The sequence below is a fragment of the Zootermopsis nevadensis genome, unplaced genomic scaffold, assembly GCF_977971745.1.
Source record: "Zootermopsis nevadensis isolate Lab colony 2312 unplaced genomic scaffold, Znev_1.0 Znev_ptg000017l, whole genome shotgun sequence".
Lineage (NCBI taxonomy): Eukaryota > Metazoa > Arthropoda > Insecta > Blattodea > Termopsidae > Zootermopsis > Zootermopsis nevadensis.
The window spans coordinates 16,381,962-16,404,660 of NW_028259149.1; the positions used below are offsets into that span (position 1 = coordinate 16,381,962).

At 38.9% G+C, this 22,699-nt stretch overlaps 1 protein-coding gene across 8 annotated transcripts in view; it reads left to right on the top strand.

Annotated features, from left to right (window-relative positions):
- LOC110831453 (uncharacterized) overlaps positions 1-22,525 on the top strand; it is a 65,619-nt gene extending 43,094 nt beyond the window's left edge. For 3 of the 8 annotated variants that reach the window (XM_087350623.1, XM_087350624.1, XM_087350625.1), the window contains exons 3-6: positions 13,991-14,790; positions 17,032-17,146; positions 20,005-20,182; positions 21,941-22,525. In XM_087350623.1, the coding sequence (XP_087206749.1) occupies positions 14,030-14,790; positions 17,032-17,146; positions 20,005-20,151 (1,023 nt within the window). In that variant the 5' untranslated portion in view covers positions 13,991-14,029 and the 3' untranslated portion in view covers positions 20,152-20,182; positions 21,941-22,525. Of the gene's footprint in view, positions 1-13,510; positions 13,643-13,990; positions 14,791-17,031; positions 17,147-20,004; positions 20,183-20,288; positions 20,356-21,940 lie in introns of those variants that run through there. The other 5 variants (XR_002543596.2, XR_002543597.2, XM_087350622.1 and 2 more) reach the window with 5 other exon arrangements.
- The last annotated feature ends 174 nt before the right edge of the window (positions 22,526-22,699 follow it).

Genomic DNA, 22,699 nt, shown 5'->3' on the forward strand with positions numbered 1-22,699 from the left:
AAACACATCACTTCATGTCGTCTTTTGTAAATGGTGGGAGCTTTGAAGTAATGAGAGGGGTATCACAACAGCATGGAGTTAATACCTTAAATTGTACTAGAAACACAAAGTGGCAATACTGTTATTTTATATTATTTATATATTGTGCTTGGCTGTTAATGAGTATGAGTGTGTGTGTAAATGAATGAATGAATTAACCTACCAGGTTCATGTAGCAATAAGCTACATTTATTTATTTTTCTGGTGAGATACCTGTTTCGAATTACAGTCGGACTACTCTGCCTGAGCTTTTTCGTAGTTCTCAGTCTCCTCAAGCGAATGCTAGGATAGTATGATGTATAAAGTGAAGCTGATGAAGGACTCTCGGACAACAAGCCGTGTCAGGTGGCTGAATGGTGAATGAACCATTTTTTCTGACAGCGTTTCGAGAGCCATTTCTGCTCTCATCCTCAGGACCAGTTTCGTTTCGCAGCTGCCCTGCCTATCTAACTGTGATTGTGTGAGTATCCGGAATGAGGCGGCGGTGGTCGTGGCCTATTTGATGTTTTTATCCACCTTCATTTGCATAGACGTAGGAGAACCGTTAGAAAACTGAGCCAGAATATCCGGTAACGTGATCGGGATTCGACCCGGCTAGACTTACATCCCAAACAGGAGTTTAGACCTCTGCCACTATATTAATGTTCGATATCGGTTTTACAGAATCTAAGCTGTGTATCGATATTTTTGAATTTTATTAAGTGTACACTACAACGTGAAATTTTTCAGGAAGAGCCCAAAGTCTTCCTCGTTGAGGTACGAGGTAGTGCCTCAGTTTATACAATTATCCTCGTTTGAGAAATTTAACGAAGTTATAATTCGACTTTTTGTAGAGTAGGAGTTGTTTTCATTTATACGCATTACATTTATGTAAAGATTTTTTTATAAACATTCCATATAAAATCGTATCGATATCCATTAAATGGTCAGGAGTCTGAAATATAATCTCTAAGGCATACGAGATCCCTGTTTTGTTTCATCCCTATGTGTGTGTGTGTGTGTATAGACAGAAGAATAATTTACTGCAGTGGGAATAGAATTTATACGAGGCTCGTCCACAAAGTAAGTTTCCCTGGGGCCGTTTACAGAAAGAAAACACAATTTCATGGAAATATTTATTGCAACAGATACAGCAAGTGTCCAGCTATTTTTCAACATATTCGCCACCGGAATTGAGACATTTGTCATACCGTGGGACGAACTTTTGAATACCTGTGTCGTAGAAGTTTGCCGCCTGGGATTGGAACCACTGTGTGACAACCATCTCCGCCTCTCTGTCATTCTCAAAACGCTGACGCTGACCGGACAGGAATTTCTTGAGGTGTAGGAAAAGATGGAAATCACTGGGAGCGAGGTCCGGGCTGTAGGGTGAATGATTAAACACCTCCCAGCTGAACTCCTGCAGGAGACTTGCTGTCCGTCGAGCCGTGTGCGGCCTAGCGTTATCACTGACCGCACTTCACAGTCGGCGGGAGCTGGAATAAGAACCTCCATCTTCAACAGCTGCAACGATGCTACTGTGAGAACGCGGGAAGTACCGTTAGTGCATGCGCCATGCTACGTCATTGCTCTATCACGCACGCACAGTCGCTTCGCGCAATATAAGGTTTGCTAGCCGTGGGACGAGTGGGAAACTTACTTTGTGGACGCGCCTCGTATCTGCAGTTAATTGACATCAAGCCCGACATAATAATTAGGTGCAGTCGCTGTAATCACAAATAACCTACTACTCCTTTTTTAAAAATTTAGGTTATTCGGTAATGTTATTTTACTGTTTAATGTTGAAATGAGGTTACATTCGGACACTTGTTTCATATAAAAATTGTAAATAGTTGTCACGCCCATAAATGTGACGCTGTTATCTGCCTTATTCCTTAGTAGGCGTACGTGAAGTAGCCATTTTTGTTAGATGTTGTTCTGTTTAATTGGAATACAACCAACTGTAAAGACTGGATGTTGTAGTGGTTTAAAGAGTGAAATGTTAAGTCAGCTTATTTATGTTTAACGGATCACTTTCAAGACATGCAGCCGCCCTTAAAAAAACGAGAAGTTAAAAGTATTTGGCCGCAAGTCAGTTATTTGTCTAGAATGATTCAGTCAAAGAAAATGTGATAGGTAAGCTATGTACCGCACATAGGAAACAATAAATTCATAATAAATTTGGCTTAAAACTTTAAAGTGAAAATGTTTTGGATAAGATTGATCACACTAGCATATCATAAACATGTTTACAAATGGGGTTTGGAAGGTATGTGACGATAGTATTTTACTATAAGAAAAATTGTCTTTGAATATATGTTATCGACAAAACAATAAATAATTAAGTTATATAATTTTTCGGAGTATGGGTTGTCTCTGTCTCTTGTAGATTGAAGGGTGGGGTACCTACTTAATGAAGGTCACATGAAAACTATTAATGTTGATTCTGATTAAATAAATTCTGTCGCAATAAAGATGAAAGACAGACACGAAATCCTTAGTATGCGTTCATAGTATACACTTTGAGGAAATAATTCGTAAAAAGTCAGAAATGTGTTCGTAGCGTAAGAATTCTGGGGCATCGCTACGTTATTGCATTGAGGCTGTCTTAGGACGTGCGGGGATGAGCCCTCCAAAATAGAACTTGATAAAAATCAGCTCAAATTTTTTTGTGTTATAAAATTCCTCATGTTTAGTTACCTAGAAGAATGTTTAGCTTGTGGTAAAATTGTATTAGGTGTAAGATGTATTTTTCCTTACAGCTTATGTTCAAAATATTTTTCACATTAATAAATACGTAGTTCATTACGAATGATATACTCTTAAGTAAGTCCTCATGTAAAACATGTTATTTAGTCTGATCTTAATAAAAATTAGAATGTGTTGGTACATCTATTGAAAATTTTCATTATCAAAATTAATGATAAACCTTTCAGTTGTTCAGGAGTTACATGCTGGCAGATGGACGAAGATATGAGACGATTGTAAGAAGTGAATTTCTGGGAATGTTCAAACCGTGGGCTGTGTTTACGTGACAAACACACTATAGAATGTGGTCCGACATTAAACTTGAGTATTCAGTAAAGTAATATCGATTCCTCTGTTCGCTTTATATTAATATTATCTGCGGTAATCATACAAACCAGCCGTCAAATTTCATCAGCAATCGGTAGTTTCCCCAGCAGGACAGAAGAGCCCTTGTCCACTCTGTGTTACAACTTTCATATTTTATTATTCGTTTTGTATACTTTGTTGGGCGACAAGGAATATCTGGCCTTGTTAGCAGAAATAATCATCGACGGAGCATAAGAGTAGCAATTTATTTCCCCAGGGACACGTTCAAAAATCTGCCCTCTTCGCCTTTACCAAATTTTAGAATCAAAAATCAAGATTATCACCGCACATATAATGGAATTCATGTTCTTATTTGAAATTCGTCGTCCTCTTCAGTGATTGCTTTAAAAACATTTCCAGCTTGTGTTCAATTCTTTTTATGCTGCTATTAATCCTCCAGAGGCTGATCATGTATTTTATCCGTCAAGTACAGACTGAGAGCTTTAGCTGTTTGTTTTAAAGGCTTCTAATACAGATCCAAAGGCCTATTCAGGTCGTTGTGTTATTTTATAAACACGTGTTTAACCTTGTCGCTTGAAGTAGAGCATGACCGCTACTTAACGTACAGTCTACACAAATAAAAATAATACTACGTGTCAGGGTCACGCAAGTATATACAGAATGTTTATAAATTATATTTATCAATATATTCATGAATGAAACCTTTACGAAATGTCATAGACACGCTGTTTGATCGTCATCAGCGAGAGAAGCTCTCAAAGTTTGTTCTGAACATTAAAAGCATTCAACAGGGGCACCATTTGTCACACGTACAATGTCCAAACGATATTCAGGCCCCATTCATGTACTTTGCATCATGTCAGTGTCAACTGGTTGCAATAACAACTGAAATTACAGTCCGCGACTGTAATCTTGAGACTTGCGGGGTGAGGAAGTAGGGGTGAAGGAGGACATATCGTCTGCATTCAACGCTTAGGACTTCCTGCATTCCTTTCAAGTCTCAAGATTACAGTCGTGGACTGTATGTACTTCAAATGGGACAAGAGATGTGCACCGGGTACTGGTTGGGAAACCTGAAGGGAAGAGACCTCTGGGGAGACCTAGACGTAGATGGGAGGATAATCTCAGGCGGGATCTATGGGAGATAGGAGTTGAAGGAGACTGGATTTTGTTGGCCCAGGACAGGGTCCGGTGGAGGGCTTTGGTTAATTCGGTGATGAACCTTCGGGTTCTGTAAGCCATCTGGTTGGTTGGGTCCACTATTTGGGAAGCCTGAGGGGAAGAGACCGTTGGGGAGACCTAGACGTAGATGGGAGGATAATATCAGGCGGGATCTATGGGAGATAGGAGTTGAAGGAGACTGGATTTTGTTGGTCCGGTGGAGGGCTTTGGTTAATTCGGTGATGAACCTTCGGGTTCTGTAAGCCATCTAGTTGGTTGGGTCCACTATTTGGGAAGCCTGAGGGGAAGAGACCTCTGGGGAGACCTAGACGTAGATGGAGGATAATGTCAAGAGGGATCTATGGGAGTTAGGAGTTGAAGGAGACTGGATTTTATTGGCCCAGGACAGGGTCCGGTGGAGGGCTTTGGTTAATTCGGTGATGAACCTTCGGGTTCTGTAAGCCATCTAGTTGGTTGGGTCCACTATTTGGGAAGCCTGAGGGGAAGAGACCTCTGGGGAGACCTAGACGTAGATGGGAGGATAATCTCAGGCGGGATCTGTGGGAGATAGGAGTTGAAGGAGACTGGATTTTGTTGGCCCAGGACAGGGTCCGGTGGAGGGCATTTGAACCTTCGGGTTCCCTAAGACAGCTTGTTTGTTAGTTAGTTAGTATTTTATAAGAAACTTAATTAAACATGGTTTCTGGTACACAATAAAACATTTCCTGTTTAGTTTTTTATTGAACAGAATATAAAAACACGCACATTTGTTCTGTTTTTCCCACTCACGTTATAATAAATATTTCTTGTCAACATATTTTTAGAGCCCACTAGTAAAAGACATATAAATATATTTAGAAGTGTACATAAGACTGGAAAGTCATTCCCAAGATTGTTAATTGAAACAGACTAATAAATATCAATGTCAATGGAGTAAGGGTGTCTTTGGGAATTAAACGTTTTCTTGTATTTGTGAAAGACCAGCCGAAAGTAAACATTTTGTACTATTTTATCTCTCGCGGTTATATTATACCGTTCTGTGTGATCATAATTTTAGGCATCGTGTGATTGAGGTTACAACATCTCCAACAATCTGCAAATAGTTTATGAAACAGGCAAATAAAAACAAATGTTCCCATTCTCTTTGATATTTCTCTCAGACTTAAAATTCTCTCGCACATATTTTTCAAATTCCTCTGTTTCAAACTGGACAATGACTTTCCTGGAACAGTTAAAGAAGACACGTTTTGTTTTATTTTATTTTTATTTACCTCTTATGGAGCGGAAAATTTATACCAATTGTCAGAAAATACAGCGGGATTTATAGATTTGTATTAATCAATTTCCTTTCTTTACAAAGACAATTAATTAGAAAGGCGTTAATTTGGTCTTCTAGGTTCGAAATTTTGGGTTCCATGCCATCTTTTTATCATCCTTGTATTTTCCTGAAGGGAATGAGAAAAATCACGGAAAAATCCGTTCTAGATAGCCGGCCTCGGGGTCGATATTTGAACCAGGGACTTACGAAGCAGGAATCTTAACGTTTCAGAGGTCATACTGCCTCCGTCATCAGGGCGATTCATCATAAACATCGACCAGACTACACAGCGCAACAACCCAGAAGACAGAAATCTTCATACCCATCGCCCTGATGACGGAGGCAGTATGACCTCTGAAACGTTGGTAAACATCGACCAGACTACACAGCGCAACAACCCAGAAGACAGAAATCTTCATACTCATCGCCCTGATGATGGAGGCAGTATGACCTCCGAAACGTTGGTAAACATCGACCAGACTACACAGCGCAACAACCCAGAAGACAGAAATCTTCATACTCTGATGACGGAGGCAGTATGACCTCTGAAACGTTGGTTAACATCGACCAGACTACACAGCGCAACAACCCAGAAGACAGAAATCTTCATACTCACCGCCCTGATGACGGAGGCAGTATGACCTCCGAAACTTTGGTTAACATCTACCAGACTACACAGCGCAACAACCCAGAAGACAGAAATCTTCATACTCATCGCCCTGATGATGGAGGCAGTATGACCTCTGAAACGTTGGTAAACATCGACCAGACTACACAGCGCAACAACCCAGAAGACAGAAATCTTCATACTCATCGCCCTGATGATGGAGGCAGTATGACCTCCGAAACGTTGGTAAACATCGACCAGACTACACAGCGCAACAACCCAGAAGACAGAAATCTTCATACCCATCGCCCTGATGACGGAGGCAGTATGACCTCTGAAACGTTGGTAAACATCGACCAGACTACACAGCGCAACAACCCAGAAGACAGAAATCTTCATACTCATCGCCCTGATGATGGAGGCAGTATGACCTCCGAAACGTTGGTTAACATCGACCAGACTACACAGCGCAATAACCCAGAAGACAGAAATCTTCATACTCACCGCTGTGAAAACCTTAAATCTTACAAAGAAAGACATATTTGCACTTCGAATTCTGAGAGATGGTGACGGATTTCCGCGAACAGGTTACGACATGACGTGACCAGCATCGATTATTGTGTATTTATTAATGCAATCGAATTATATTGAACTGCAAACATAAATAAATATTTTAGAATGCTTTGCGTGACTGTTAGATAGCTTCGTAGGACGGTCGCATCGCTTAATGCTAAATTGGTGTTTTGTGCAGACGGTCACAAAATGTGCCTAGCAGACCGAATGCAATGTAAATGTAACAACTGGTGTAAGACATTCCTAGGTCGCGATTTTTCATTTGATGTAACATGCAACAAACTTGGTTGCGACATTTACCCACTATACCATTAGTCGTTAAGTATCTTAACAACCGGACATGATTCAGTTTCAGTAGTTAATTTTTGTTCTTTATGCGATGTCAGATGAACTGTACCAAGTGAAAATTAATTATTTTTCTTGCCTGTTCTTGTGAGCTGCACTGAAGGCTACTCACTAATATTCCTGTTTATGAAACAGAAAAAGACAAGAAGTTCAAGAAAGAACTTATACGAACGACGCCATTTTTCGTCAGACACATCATTGCGTATGATGCACGGAACTATAAATTAACAGTTACTCACGTTAATGATACACAGGAGAGCCTTTTCATGTTTATAGTTCTTGTCGAGTCCTCTGACCTCTTGTCTTAAGCCCCTATCTCCGAATTGGACATTTGTAAAGCAGTTCGTCGTCTAAGACCGTCTAAATCTGTCGTACTTGATGACATCCCTAGGTTTGTTATAAAGGACTGTTTAAGAGATCTTAAATCTAACTCTAACAGAACATTATTTTCCTATTCTATGGAAACATGCAGCAATAGTTCATGTTTTTTTAAAGGTAACTCTGCCACTGTTAGTAACTATCGACCCATTTGTGTACCTGATACTTTTTCCAAATTATTTGAAGTTGTCATTCATAATCTTGTCTCACATTACGTAAAGTCTGAATTAAATCCTTGTCAGCATGGTTTTACTAAATCAAAATCTACAGTAACTAATCTCGTAACCTATCTAGATTTTATTAACCCAATAGTTGGCTCCCAGGGTCAAGCTGATGCTGTTTATTTTGATCTTAACAGTGCATTTGATCTTGTCCCTCACAATCTATTACTCAACAAGCTCAGTGCTTTTGGACTCTCTGATGGTTATGTACACTGGTTTCGTAGGTACTGAACTAACAGACAATCCCAGGTTCGTGTCTCTGGAACTCTTTCGTCTCCTTTTGTGGTCATCTCTGGAGTTCCACAGGGATCTGTGTTGGGTCCTCTACTTTTCAACTTGTTTATTAATGACATATGCCAAGTAATTAATCATTCTAAATGCCTTCTTTTCGCTGATGATATCAAAATTTTTCGTGCCATTAAATCTCCCAACGACTGCAATCAACTTCAAACTGACATTGACTCTGTACAAGGTTGGTGCACTGTTAACTTCATGAATATCAATATTAGTAAAACTACAGTAATTTCCTTCTCCAGGAAAACCACTACTTTGATCTTTGATTACAAACTTTTTCAGTCCTCTATAACACGTACCGACACTATTAAAGACCTGGGAATATTTTTCGACTCCAAGCTCCTATTTCACAACCATGTTGACCACATATTTTCACATTGTATTAAGTTGCTGGGTCTTGTTCGCACATTAACCGTTTCAATCTCTCCTCTCGATTGCCTGTATATCTTATATATAACCTTAGTTAGATCCAAGCTTGAGTACGTCTCGGTCGTTTGGAATTCTATTACGACTACTGATGCCAACAAACTGGAACGTATTCAGCAGAAGTTTGCAGCCCTTTGCTACTATCGTCTCCTCCCCCAAGTGCATTACAGCTACGCTGATGCTTTAGAGTATTTAAAACTGCAGACTGTTAGTAAGAGAAGGCATTGTAGTGATGCACTGTTCCTTGCACAGGTTTACCGCGGTTTTAAATGCTGTCCTTCCCTTCTGGAAGCTGTCGGTCTCCGCATTCCTGCTCGGAATCTGAGAGATTTTTCTATGTTCAGTTTTAGCCCTTTGATCAAAAACAGTCCTTCTGCTAGATGAGCATCAGCTGCTAATGTTGTCTGCAGGGATTTGGATATATTCGAGACGAAAATTGTCACACTTCTTCACATTCTATAATAGTACAATTTACTTAATTGATTTAAATTATTTTTACAAATATCCTAATATATTTAGTTTCAATTTTCTTATGTATTTATGTCCTCCGTATTAATGTATTTTATATATTGCTTGTTTTACCTTTTATGTTCTTATTGTGTTCGTGTGTTCCTCTCTTGTGCTGTATCTGTAATTGGCTTTCTGGCTGTTGATAAATCACACTAATAACAAAGAATTGAATTGAAAGAAAAGTTCTAAACACAATTTATATGCACTTTTAAAATCACTATCCATACTAAACATCATATTCCAAGGATAGTAATTCGTTATCGTCATCAACTTCTTTATCAAATATCCCGGTAAGTATCAGGTCGAAGGTTAATCTCCAACTGAGCATCGAGGTTGTCATAACGTGATGGCTGACCTGGAATGGAATTTTGGTGTAATTATGATTTGCACTCGGAACTAAGGAACATTGAAAATCTGATAATAGACCGTCATAGGTACGGCCATATTTAACTTTACAAGTACTTTAGGCATAGTTCAATATCGTAGGTATAAGCCGTGAAGTTGTTTAAATTTTTCTGTCCAGATTTCGTGTAAATAAATAAGCCTTTTTATCGAAACTGTCAGTGTTTAGGGACAGTTAATTACTGTGTACTTGTTTTAAAATATTTTAAACGGGGTGTTTAATTATTTTATACGTTTAGATAATTATCATAATTGCTTCCAATGAATGTGTAAGTACGATATAAATTAATGCTTGTCATTTCATACAACTTAAAGGCGAGATAATTAATTGCTAATAATAAAGTTGAAAAACATTGCAGTATGAATATCCGGTTACAGAGAAATCCTTTTCAGATCGTCCCTACTGTTTTAAATTTTAAATAGATTGGTAAGTTATGTTTAATTACATTTAACAAGTCATAAATAAACATTAGTTGTAAGTCGACGAGAAGTCCTGCGCTTAAAAAATTTGTTGAACTTTGTTTCAGTGATGTATCACGTAATGCGCATTTCTTGCACAGTACTTACGTTACTAAGGATTGAAAACTGAAAGATACAGTCTGGTTAAATAATGAACGTGGCAATCACCCTGCGTTGAAAACGTCCACTGTTGGAATACGAGATTGCCCAAAAATGATCTCGAATCCCATTAATGTAACAAAGGCCAACGTGATGTGGAATCTTGTTTCAAGAATGACTTATCTTACAAAGAATTTGTAAATATTTAAATAGTCCCTGTCAACACGAAATACGTAATAAGAATCAGGAAACAGATTAGAACTGAAAATAGTGTCATTAAGCCAAGTTTCCATAATGCAATAAATTTTGAACTTGTTAGCATAAACATTGTCAAAAAAATTGCAACATTTAGTCCGCAAACCTCTAACATTTTGATAAAAAATATAAAAATCACATTAGTCCAGAGCCATAATCACTGGGGAACAGAGCCTTCCTTAGGCACAATAGGTATATTACCATCAGACGAAGCCCCTACTGTAATAGATTTACCATAAAAGGGGGCAATGAGACACCCATTCGGCCACACACCAGTGTTATTAATTGATGGAAAGTCATCTTCGATGATTTTCATATCTCATACTGTATTGCAAAGAATGATAAATGATAGAATGATTATTGTGCCTGGAAGGACTGAGAAAACACAAATTTCACAAAAACCACTGTCCAGATAAACGACCTGTATGCTCAAGTTTGAATCCGGGACGTCCCACATACAAAGCATGAATGTTAACCACTTAGAAATGGCATTTTCCTTCGTCTTGTTACCAGAAGCAATGTTAATTTGGTGTGCTGTTCTCTGCAGCGTAGATTCTTTCCATCTGTAACACCGTAATTGCTGCTTGTTGTACTAGAATCGAGGTTATGAAAAAGAAGAGAGGAGAAGCATTACTGTTTGTCAGTGTAGCCTCCCCTCGATGGCAGTAGAAAACCGAATTGTCATTTGCCATAATATAACTCACCAGACGACTTGCTGTTTAAATAAAGAAGAAGTATTATAACAATCCATAAATACAAAATGGAGCGTTACTGATTTTTGAATCAGGTGGTACGTATAGCTAATGTTCATACCTGGCATTAGTATCATGTTCAATATACAGGACGAGTCAAAAGTATGTTTATAAACTTTATGTGCGTGTTTCAGGATAAAAAATAAGAAATAATGTTTCCATGAACATGGGGTCGCAAATGTTTCATTTTCGAAATAATAGCCAAAAATAAGTTTCATTGAACTTACTTTGTATCAAAGTGAATCCAGCTTCAGCAAAGATTTTCAATTAACGTTTTGGCAGAAATTGTTGGCGACATGCTCACTGGTCCACACATGCTTCCATCGCGTCTAAGAGGACCTTCACATCGGTGATTCTTAAGAAGACACTTGCCACGTCTCCTTGAAGATGTACCACTGAATACAAGAAGACAAATGTGGTTTGTGCACGACGGAGCCCCAGAACACTTCTCCCATCGCGTCAGAGATCATCTCAATGAACAGTGGTGGCCCAGTAGCATGGCCACCGAGGTCACCGGACCTGACTCTATTGGACTTTTATCTGCGGGGTCACTTGAAGTCCGTCGTTTATGCAACACCCACAAACAATGAAGACGACCTGTGGGAACGTGTGCAGAATGCATGTCAGATGACTCGAGGAAACCCTGGAGTGTACGAAGGAATTCGTCAGTCGTGTGTACGTCGTGCTCGTGCATGTGTGGAAAATGGAGGAACAACTTTTGAGCGTCTGTTATAAAGAAACATCCCTCTCTTTATACTTGGCAATAAACTCCTACATTGAAAATTATTTTTGGCTATTATTTCGAAAATAAAACATTTGCGACCCCATGTTCATAGGAACATTTCTTCTTACTTTTGATCCTGGAATACGCACTAGAAGATTGTAAACATACTTTTGACTCACCCTGTATACTAGCTGCTTTCTTCATCATAATTGGTGAGGGAATGCAAAACTTTTTGTAAATGGTAAATTATATAAAAGCAACAAAACACAACGTCATTTTGCAGTCATAGACTCGGAAGTTTCTTGTTCATTAGGGGGAATCTCAGTACTTGAACTGCTCCATTGCAAAATGACCTTCACTGGGCACTTTGCTCTACAATGTCAACTACTACACTGACAAACTTGGCCTTTGAACAACAAACCTTGCGTGCGCTACTGGAAATACTAATTTTATAAACTGTTACTTGTATATACACACTGTTCCAGGAAAAGATGAGCCCTCGTTGAATACATTCAAACAGAGCTATTAATTCATTTAACAAGTGGATACACGCGGAAAGCATATACAAATCCGGAAAAGTATATTTCTAAACATATTAAGAGGTGGAAGTATGTCTGTATCATTCTTAATTTTGGAACTAGATATGGGTAAGTGGTGCCCCGGACAATTTAACCCCGAATAAAGATCCCCGGGACCCGTTTAATAAGCAGCTGGGAGGACCCAGGAGTTGTGTTCGAGGTTGTGCCCGTTCCGAGAATCGAACCCGAGTTTTCGAACCTTGTTACTATACCGAATGAGCTATTTTGACTTCCGCTATTGCCGATAGGTTACTTTCAGTTTCGCTAACATGTCAAACCAGTGAGAATTTGCATGTCGAACAGAATGTCTAAAGAAGGGATTAACTTACGATGTAATTACTATACATTCATCTCTATCCGGTTTTTGTTTTCATTTATTTATTGTTATTGTGTTACGCTTGAATGGTCAACTTAAATGTAACATGAAGATTTATATTTTTAAAATTAGTAGTAACATCACTACCACGTGGGTATGTTAATGAGCGCCTTAAAACATTTTTTGTTGTTAGGCGACGTAAGTCAACATTAGTAAACATTTCCATAAATTTCATCTGTTGGTTGGGAAATATATCTTCCTGGATAATCCAAACCTCGAATAATTCGCAATCATGAAAGAAAAACACTCAAAATATACTACATATGTAAGTTTATTTACATATACAGGATGATTCAAAAGGTTAGGACCAAACTGAAGGAACGTGTAGATGGACTCAGAGAGAATAACTTTCGAATTGGAATCCATGTCCTCCGAAGTTATCCTGAGTCAGTTATCAGACTTCCCTATCTTCAATGGCCTTGACTGACTCAGAATAACTTCGGAGGACATGGATTCCTGTTCGAAAGTTGTTCTCTCTGAGGCCATCTATGCGCTCGTTCAGTTTGGCCCTAACCTTTTGAATCACTACTTGAATTTTTAAGGATTTAATAATAACAGAAAGGATTTCATTTCAAAATTAATAAAGTAGATACCAACTATTAAAAAACTATTGTTTTTACATTACTACGTTAAGTAATGTCATTGTTGTATTTATTCGTTTCTTTTGCACGTTATATTGTTGTAAATTTCAGGTTAATAGCAGCAATTGATTTACGTCAATACGTTAAATGACGTCATTGTTGTATTTGTTTGTTTTTAAACGCTCTAACTTCACAACAGACTTTCTCAACTAATTTTTAATTTTTGTTTAAACCAGAGACTGTGTTTACTGAGCTCGAGATAATCGAGAGTCAACTGTTTTCTTAGTTTTATTTGTGTTTACTTCTAGTGTTGGTTGTTGTTGGTTGTTGTTGGTGTTGGTGTCTATGACAACAAACCAAAATAAGATTTGTTATGTTGCCATGAGAACGTTGTGTAAAGAAGGTATTGGATTAGTTGCAAGTCCGACTTAACTGTGGCAAGAAGGAATTGTTTTGCACGTTTAAATATTCATAGATGCCCCGAAATAGGGTAAGTAAAACACTTTGGTGTCACTCAATTTGCTTAACTTCGTGTAGTGACCATTTCTGCTACGCTTATAGCAACAGCATCAGAATTTATTGAGGTGGTATTGATGGACAAAAAAGTTTTGTTTTGATTCCATACGTGTTTATTGATTAGAATTTCAGCTGGCAGCTTGACCGTGCTGCTTTAAAGCCATCTCTTAACTGTGAATTGAAAATTGATTATTAGATTAACATCGTTGTTTTAACTCCACAGGTTATGTGGTGTCTACTGTGTCGTGGCCTATTTCAACATTCTATTCTGGCATTTTGTCGAAGACATAAAGTTTCTTGTTTATTTTGTTCTGTTTTCTAGAAGACATCTGCTGTGTCAACATGTACGGAGTCGAAGTCGATGTCGGAGTCGAAGTCTACACCTGCCAAATCGACACGTGCAAAGAATACACCTGCAAAGTCGAAACCCGCCGAGTCGACACGTGCAAAATCAACGCGTTCAAAATCAACGCGTTCAAAGTCGATACCTGCTGAGTCTACACGTTCATATTTGACACCTACTGAGTCGATCAGTACAAAGACGGCACCTTCCAAGTCGACACGTGCAAAATCACCGCTTTCAAAGTCGACTCCTGCCGAGTCAACACCTGCCGAATCGACACGTGCAAAGAATACACCTGCAAAGTCGAAACCCGCCGAGTCGACACGTGCAAAATCAACGCGTTCAAAGTCGATACCTGCTGAGTCTACACGTTCATATTTGACACCTACTGAGTCGATCAGTACAAAGACGACACCTTCCAAGTCGACTCCTGCCGAGTCAACACCTGCCGAATCGACACGTTCAGAGTTGACACTTACGGAGTCGACATCTACTGGGTCAACGCTTGCGAAGTCGACACCTGCCGAATCTACGGATGCAAATTTGACACCTGTCGAGTGTATAGGTACAAAGTCGACACGCGCAAAGCCAGCTCATACTGAGTCGACACGTGCAAAATCAACGCGTTCAAAGTCGACTCCTGCCGAGTCTACACGTGTAGATTTGAATCCTGTCGAGTCGACAAGCGCAGAATCGATACCTACTGAGTCGACATGTACGATTTCAACACCTGCTGAGTCGACACATGCGAAATCAATATCTTCCAGGCATCCAGTAAGGTATGCGAACTGCACTGTGGTACATACCAGTTCTCGTATCAAATTCTGACTTACGTATCTGAGTTTCATGTAACTGCGAAGGTAAATTCTGTTGATAATTTTAACTGAATTAAAAGTTTGAAGCCAAATGTTAATGTGTGGAGCACTCGATATGCACTCGTTAAATTCACACGCCACCTGCTTGCCTACCCAAGCCTCCACCAATATATAGAAGTGAAATTTAGGGTTGGCTCGAATTATTTAATTTGAACCGTACGCCCTGATTGGTCGCTGCAGATTCCATCCTCATGGCACACGGTATCAAACGAAGAGTACGTTCAAATAATGTTAGCTGCCGGTCACTACGCTACTAGATCTCGACGAAATTTTGACACGTGTTTTGGATTAGAAAACTTTTTCTTTTTCTTGAACTGGTATTAATTAAGCTTAGTATGCCTGTGATTATTATTTCGTTTTATCACTGGTTGGTATATAAGTGCTGGTTTTGGTAGTCTGTAATCTTGCATCCTTTCGACGTGCTCTTTACAATTCTTCTGGTATATCTAAATTTTTTCTCATATGCTTTGTACGATTTATCTTCTCTCCCTCATATCAAAATTCTGTTTACGTCACATTTGCTAAGCTTTATATCCCAAGACGACAGAAAGGCGGCCTCAACAAATTTTAATGAAGCAAAATATTAATTTAGATCTAGAAGACCTTAGCAGCGTGTCTTGGGATCGAACCCCAAGACACGCAGTTTCTTTATGTGTGTCTTTAAGATCCGTAAGAAGTTTTGCAGGAAGTATTGGAGTGGTAGTGTCACTGCGTTGTCTGTGGATAATTGTATTTCTTGCTCAGAATAGATTTTTGGTGGGGAGTTGTGGACATAGTAACGACATTTCTTTTATTCCATAAAAGGCTTGGAATTTCTCCGTTTAATATTTACGACAGCTTCGCGTTTCCCTTTAGATAGTGGACTTTTTTGGGGGGGGGAATTTTATGTTATATAGTGTCATGCTAATAATCAGAGTTAAAAGATTGTTTATTAGAACTGATGGTGTGTGAAGTAAAAAATAAATAAATTATAATACAACATTCTCTATGGTATGTGCCCTAAGTCTGCAAATATATGTCAGCAGAAAAGTATTGGTCTTAAAAATAAAATTACATATTTTTTTTTCTGTGGGATAGTTGGAATGCGGGGTAAGAGATAACAGACAAATGACAGAAGATAATAACTTGATCAGTTTTGAGTGTATTTATACTATTTATGAAATTACACGTGCAGTTCAGATGAAGATGGTTCAGAGTATATATGAAGCTGTGATCGATCATTAGCACGTTGAATTACTTCCAGTAACATAAATGCACACTTATCACAGATGTGTTAAACATCTAATAACAGGTTATTTATCATTTGTAAAGTACACGGTGGTGTAGCGGTTAGAACGCTGGCCTTGTAATCCTGGGGGTCTCGGGTTCGATTCCCGGCGGTGCCCGAATTTATAACTTGTGTTGGGCAAGGCCGTGGTCTAGGCAACACGGAGTTTTCCTCCGGGGGCTTCCCCGGTTTCTCCGTGGCATCCCAACAATTACTCCATTCACACACAGAAGAAGGCAATGGCAAACCACTTCTGGATCATCTGCCAAGAACGTATATGAACAGGTCCCAGTCCGAGAAAAGGATGGAAGGATCCTGTTCATATGGACCTGTCGTCAAACAGAACACTAAATAATAATAAGATGAGGTGGTCTAGCGGTTAGAACGCTGGCCTTGTAATCCTGGGGTCTCGGGTTCGATTCCCGGCGGTGCCCGAATTTATAGCTTGTGTTGGGCAAGGCCGTGGTCTAGGCAACACGGAGTTTTCCTCCGTGGCATCCCAACAATTACTCCATTCACACACAGAAGAAGGCAATGGCAAACCACTTCTGGATCATCTGCCAAGAACGTATATGAACAGGTCCCAGTCCGAGAAAAGGATGGAAGGATCCTGTTCATATGGACCTGTCGTCAGACAGAACACTAAATAAATAAAATAAAGTACAGAGAGAAATTTAAAGGATGCATTACCTTTGTTTGCTGGTCTTATATTTCTTAAGTTTTCCTGTCAAAATATTATTTTAAAGTATACTGCAAGACGTTTTTGGGCAAGTGAATTATTTCGTGAATTTTGGTAATGGATTTCATATTGGGATTCCTGGTGATGTAGAAGCTGATCCTTTTGCACAGATAATAAAATCTACATATCTTTCCCTCAGATGTTCTCTGCGATCACAGAATTCACGTTCCGAAGACCTTCAGAGTGTTACAGAAGGGGAGGTGCCTTCGCAGCCAGAAGTTCAGAATTTTGTCACCTTTAATGACATCGTCAAGGTAACTATTGTCTATGCATAGTGAACGTAAGTCTACAGAGCTATCAGGTCCTGAGATGTGACTTCGACAGTAGATACCCATCGCTATCCTTAGTCCGTCAAATAGAATGCGAGTTCACCTTATTTCCCATCTCACGGTTATGAATTCTGTCTTTAACACCAAATAAATTCAAATTTGTCAGAGTTTCACATTTCATACAGTCGACCCTTCTTAAGAGGTCTTCCGAGGGGCTCGGCAACGTAATCTTTCGAAGCGAGGAAACAATTTAAAGAGCCGGACTTCAAAATATTTACAGGATTAGTTTTATGGCCTGTTCAGAACTTATCAAATGATCAGTTTTGTTTTATTGAACGCGTTACTAACCGGAAAATTAAATTTGAATTGTTTATTTAAAAGAACAGATTATTACTGTAAATGTATGTACAAACCTGTAGTATTTTGATGAAAATCTGTATCATTCCATACACTCCATTACATCAAACAAGGCAACAGCTTTACATTGAGTAATTGGTTAAAGATGTTAACTAACTGCACGAGCTTTCAGGTAAACAATACGTGCACATACTTACTTACTTAGGATACTTAGACGACCCGTTCTTCAAGTGCATGAGCACTGCGGGTCCCAACTTTTCGTTGGATTGATCTATTAGACATTCGGTAGGACTCCTTGGATGAGGGATCGGCCCTTCTCAAGGCCTCTACCTGTACACAGGAGAGCACAACACAGAAAACCATCGATGGCTTGAGTGGGATTCGAACCCACGGTCCCAGCGACCGAGAGGCACAAGGCCGACGCCTCAGACCGCGCGGCCACTGCGACGATATACTGTCTTGGTTAAAAACAATATTCTCTTCTGAAATGTTGAAGAATATATCCAGTCTTTGTTTCACTTCTCTTTTAAGTAGATTTGAAACATAACTTTTATATTAAAAATATATTAAAATTGGCCGTCAATCACAATATAAGATAATTAAAAGATTAAAATATCATTTTACGTTCCTTATCGAGTACTCGATTTACATGTGGAACATTTACGACATGTTTCGGCTATATATAGCCGTCATCAGGTGTTATATTATAAACTTTTTAACTGAATTACTGATTTTTACTGATATTTAATGATTTTTAGTTTTCATTTTTCTTATCATGTTCTCGTCCTTCATATTGTATCTTCATCCGTTGTTGTGTCGCATGTCATTAATATGATTGTATTTCGTAGTGATGATATTTAATAAATCACAATATGACGCACCTACAATATCATATAATTTTTATAGTTGCCACAAAATTTTGGATGACTTAACTGTGGCATGTTGTGAACACCATTTATCTGTGGCAGTAGATTTTCCAGTTGCTCCAGACACAGTTGCCTCTTCATCATCAGTTTTTGTATTCTTTTCTTTTGATCCAGAAGTCATTGGTTTGATTGCATAGGGTGGATGACTGTCATCAGCCAGATTCTGCAAATGTGACCATACATTCATTTCTCCCTTCAGATGTCTTCATATGACTGTACTTCCTTCTGATTCATGTTCTTCATGATTGTGTTCTTATCTTCCAGAAACACTTTGTAATTGTGTTCAGATTGACAGCATTCCATTTATGCAGCTAAGGTGTTGAAGCTCTAATTTTTCCCTCTGACTATTTGCCCACAGAGGAAGTGAGGTTATGTGTCAAACTAAAAATCTACTTGCTCATAACCTCAAATGACAGATCCGTGTCTTTCACACTGATACACATTCTGAGGAATCAATCAAAATTTCCAGTAGTATAACTTCAATGAAACAATTATTTTTTAAGGGTTATTATATTCCAGACTGGCAGGCATGGGGAGATGATAAATATATACAAACTTTTGGTTAAGAAGTGCTCAAGAAGAGACCAATTGAGACACTTCAGCGTAGATGGGAGAATAATATCAAAATTATTATTATTGTTATTCCATCTATTCACCATTTTACAGGGTATTTACACTTCTATGTCTTTCGAATGACGTACGGTGTTCTTAGAATGGCAGTTTTCTGAAGTTCCCTAATGTTGTGTTCGCCGAGTATGTTTGCTAAAAATTATTATTATTATGGAAACAAAGTTAGAAATTCATCACGTTTTGACACAGGTTAAAATTTACCAGTTGCTCTCAAAATAGTTTCAATTTCATTTTAAAAGTGTTGGTGAATGATGTAGTTCAGTTCCTTGTAAAACTCAGGATTTAGTTGTTTTTTTTCCATTTCTTGCCTGATTCTAACAATCAGACCTGTTTTCTTTCATCATTCTTGGAGTCCAGAGCAGCTCGTGTTCATTCATGGTTTGGTATATACACCTCAGAAATTTTTATTTAACTTTTACCAGACTGCATGGGACAACAGCCTGCAAAGACAGTTATCATACCCCCACCATGAAACCACAGAATTAAACAAATATGATACTGAACTACAGAGCCTTGAGTATTTGCATAAATTTCATGTAATCTAGGTATAACCCTAACTAACTGGCTATATTAACTAACCTAACCTCAAATCTTACAACTATAACCCTAGTTACTGACATGTAGTTAACCTGTTAGTGTATGGTGAGGGGAAGTGGAATAAGGCTGTACTGTCTTTGCATTTTTCCACAGATCGACGGTGTTCGATATTACCGAAGTAATAGATGACACTGCAGTGAAACTCAGATATACTGTACATGTTTTAGAAATATGCCAGATTTTAGCTTTACATTTGCTCTTTGTATGACGCTCTTGATGCAACCTGTATACAAAGACCAGCCTCACAATAGGGCGACCAGAACACAGTCTCCTTGCAGTATTTTGTATAAAATTAATTTCATTACATGGCTTACAGGAGTTCATTTCTTGCAGGTTCGATTGTTATTGGCCGATGAAAATGACGATGAAGTTGAATATACTTATTATGTACAATGTGACCAACCGTCTGTTATTTCACATGATGAGAGAAACGAGAGCGATGAATTTCCACAAGTTATGGAGAATTTGGACCTGAATTAACAAGCGAAGAATATACTGAGTGATATTACAGGTAACATAAGAGGCAATTCTGTTTTAGAGCCAGAGAGGAAATATTGAAGTCATTCATAATACTGCAGTATGTGCTATGTTGTCATTCTCATTGTATATTATTTCAGCCTGTTTGAATAATGACATCCATTCCAGTTTTGGCATTCGGAAGTATCATCTTTCATACAAGAACAGGTACAAGTACAAAGTAATTCCACTAGGGGCTGTATAGATTTGTTTACCGAGTGACACGTAATTGCTATAATATTCGTGGGACTGAGCTTTAACCTTGCAAAGGGATTGGACTTTCAATTAAAGACTAATGCTCAGGACAGAGGGACTTAAAATGTGAATAGGTTTTGATCTGAAGAATGGATAAGTTTGAAATATTTTTGGAAACATACCTTAAATGCATGCACATTTTAAGTACGTATCTAAAAATAATATAAGGTTGTTTATTACTTCAGTAACTGAGCTTCTGTAGTATGATTAAAAGTAGTCCTCCAAACTGCTCACACTTATCCAGAAGTACATTTACATAGAGACCTCTCCCATTGTCCGCCACACGTCTCACATCCATGGACGCAAACACAAGCCTCTGTGGTGAGAAACCAGGTCCACATACAACCATGTAATTAATGTTTAAAATGGTCTCCGTAGCAGCCAACAAACTGTTTTCTCATATGCGGATGGTGCGTCAATGTTTATTAGAGTTCTGTCTATACAGGACACAACTTAAATTTCTGTTATACCAAAGTTAACACGATTTTAAGGGGAGTCCAATGGCTGTAGAGTACACATTTATTGACTGTCCCGACATGCACAGTGGCAGTGAGACAATACGTGGAAAAGTATCCCAAATTCTACTGTACTAAACAGCGAATTAATTAAATAAAGGTCGATGTTAGTTATCCATGGAGTGTCTGTATGCCACCTTCGGAAGAAAATATTTTGGATGTCCTGGGATGAGATCCAGATAAAATGTCAAACAGTATTTGCACAACTTGTATTTATTTAAAACATTGCATAAACTTGTCTCTCATTTTTGTCTTATAAATTAATCACATTATTCTTTGTGTTTATAAATATCTTATCATGTTGATGATAGTCTTCCGAGCTGGCACTATTTTGTGAACTTGTGAATGGGTTCCATCTTCCACATGGATGAATAATGTTCATACCCGCCTGTGAGTCCACATGGTATCACAGTCCAACCGCCACGGTCTAGCGGTTAGAACGCTGGGCTTGTAATCCTGGGGTCCCGGGTTCGATTCCCGGCGGTGCTCAGATTTATAACTTGTGTTGGGCAAGGCCGTGGTCTAGACATCATGGAGTTTTCCTCCAGGGGCTTCCCCGGTTTCTCCGTGGCATCCCAACAGTTACTCCACTTTCATCATCATCTCGTAAAAAGGGGGTCACAGCTAAATGTCGCTGTCCCGGTCGAACCCATGTACTGATGGGTCGTGAATCCTGCTAACCACCAATGCACGCCGTGCCGAATGGCGCGTACTGGACACGAAAAAAATCACAGACTACCATCAGAACATTTATTGTCATTGTGCCAGTGAATCACACATTTCAGATGTGAAATTGTTCCGCGCATTACGGACACTGGAACCTTTCGCATCTTGCGTTCATGCCTTGTGCATGTTTTGTCAAATGCTACTCATTCTTTGTCGACTTTGTGTTTTTATTCAGATGCATTATGGTAAATGAGACTTCAGGCCAGGAAAATTTAAGATTGTTAGAATGAATTTCTTAAAAACTATTTTATTCGCAGATTCACCGGATTGGCCACCTTGGCCTTGTTACAGATCTGAGGTTATATGGCGTCATACCGGGCCCACAGCAAGAAGTAGAACGGGTTCACCACAGGGCCTGGAAACTGGCAGCAGCAGCCATCCTTATCACACCCTGATCACAGTCTGCGAGCGATGCATCATTGAGATGGTTGCCACACGTATGCTGGCACTGCTGCTAACTTTCCAGCACCTGAGTGTTTCTGTTCTTCAGTTTTATTTCTCTCGCCGTGGGCCCAGGATGACACCGTCTGTCCTGTGGTCTGGGTCAGCCTCCGTGTTACGATGCTTGGTATCTGTTCGAGTCAGGAGCGATGTCCGAGTACTAGTCTGCACCCTGGAGATCGTAATACAAGGCCACTGACCAGCCTGGTTAGTGAGGTGGAGCCAGTGTGCCGGAAGATACAGTGACTACGATGTGTTTTTTATTCATAAATCATATTCTTGCTACTGCTTACTTCTTCAAATATATCATGATATAGTGTACAATGAAACACCTGTTTTGACCACATTTGGTCATCTTCAGGCAAATAACTTAATAATAATAATGACAGCAGCAGAATTAATCATTGTTCTTTTTGTTGTTGATGTTGCAGTATTACTGGTTACGAAAACAAAAACTTCAACGCTACGCTTTGCCCGTGACGTCTTAATTTGCAAAAGTTTAAAGTTTCTTTGACATTCTGTATTTTGAATTTGAATTTTTAAAAATGATTACGTAGTGCTGAGTAACGTTGAAA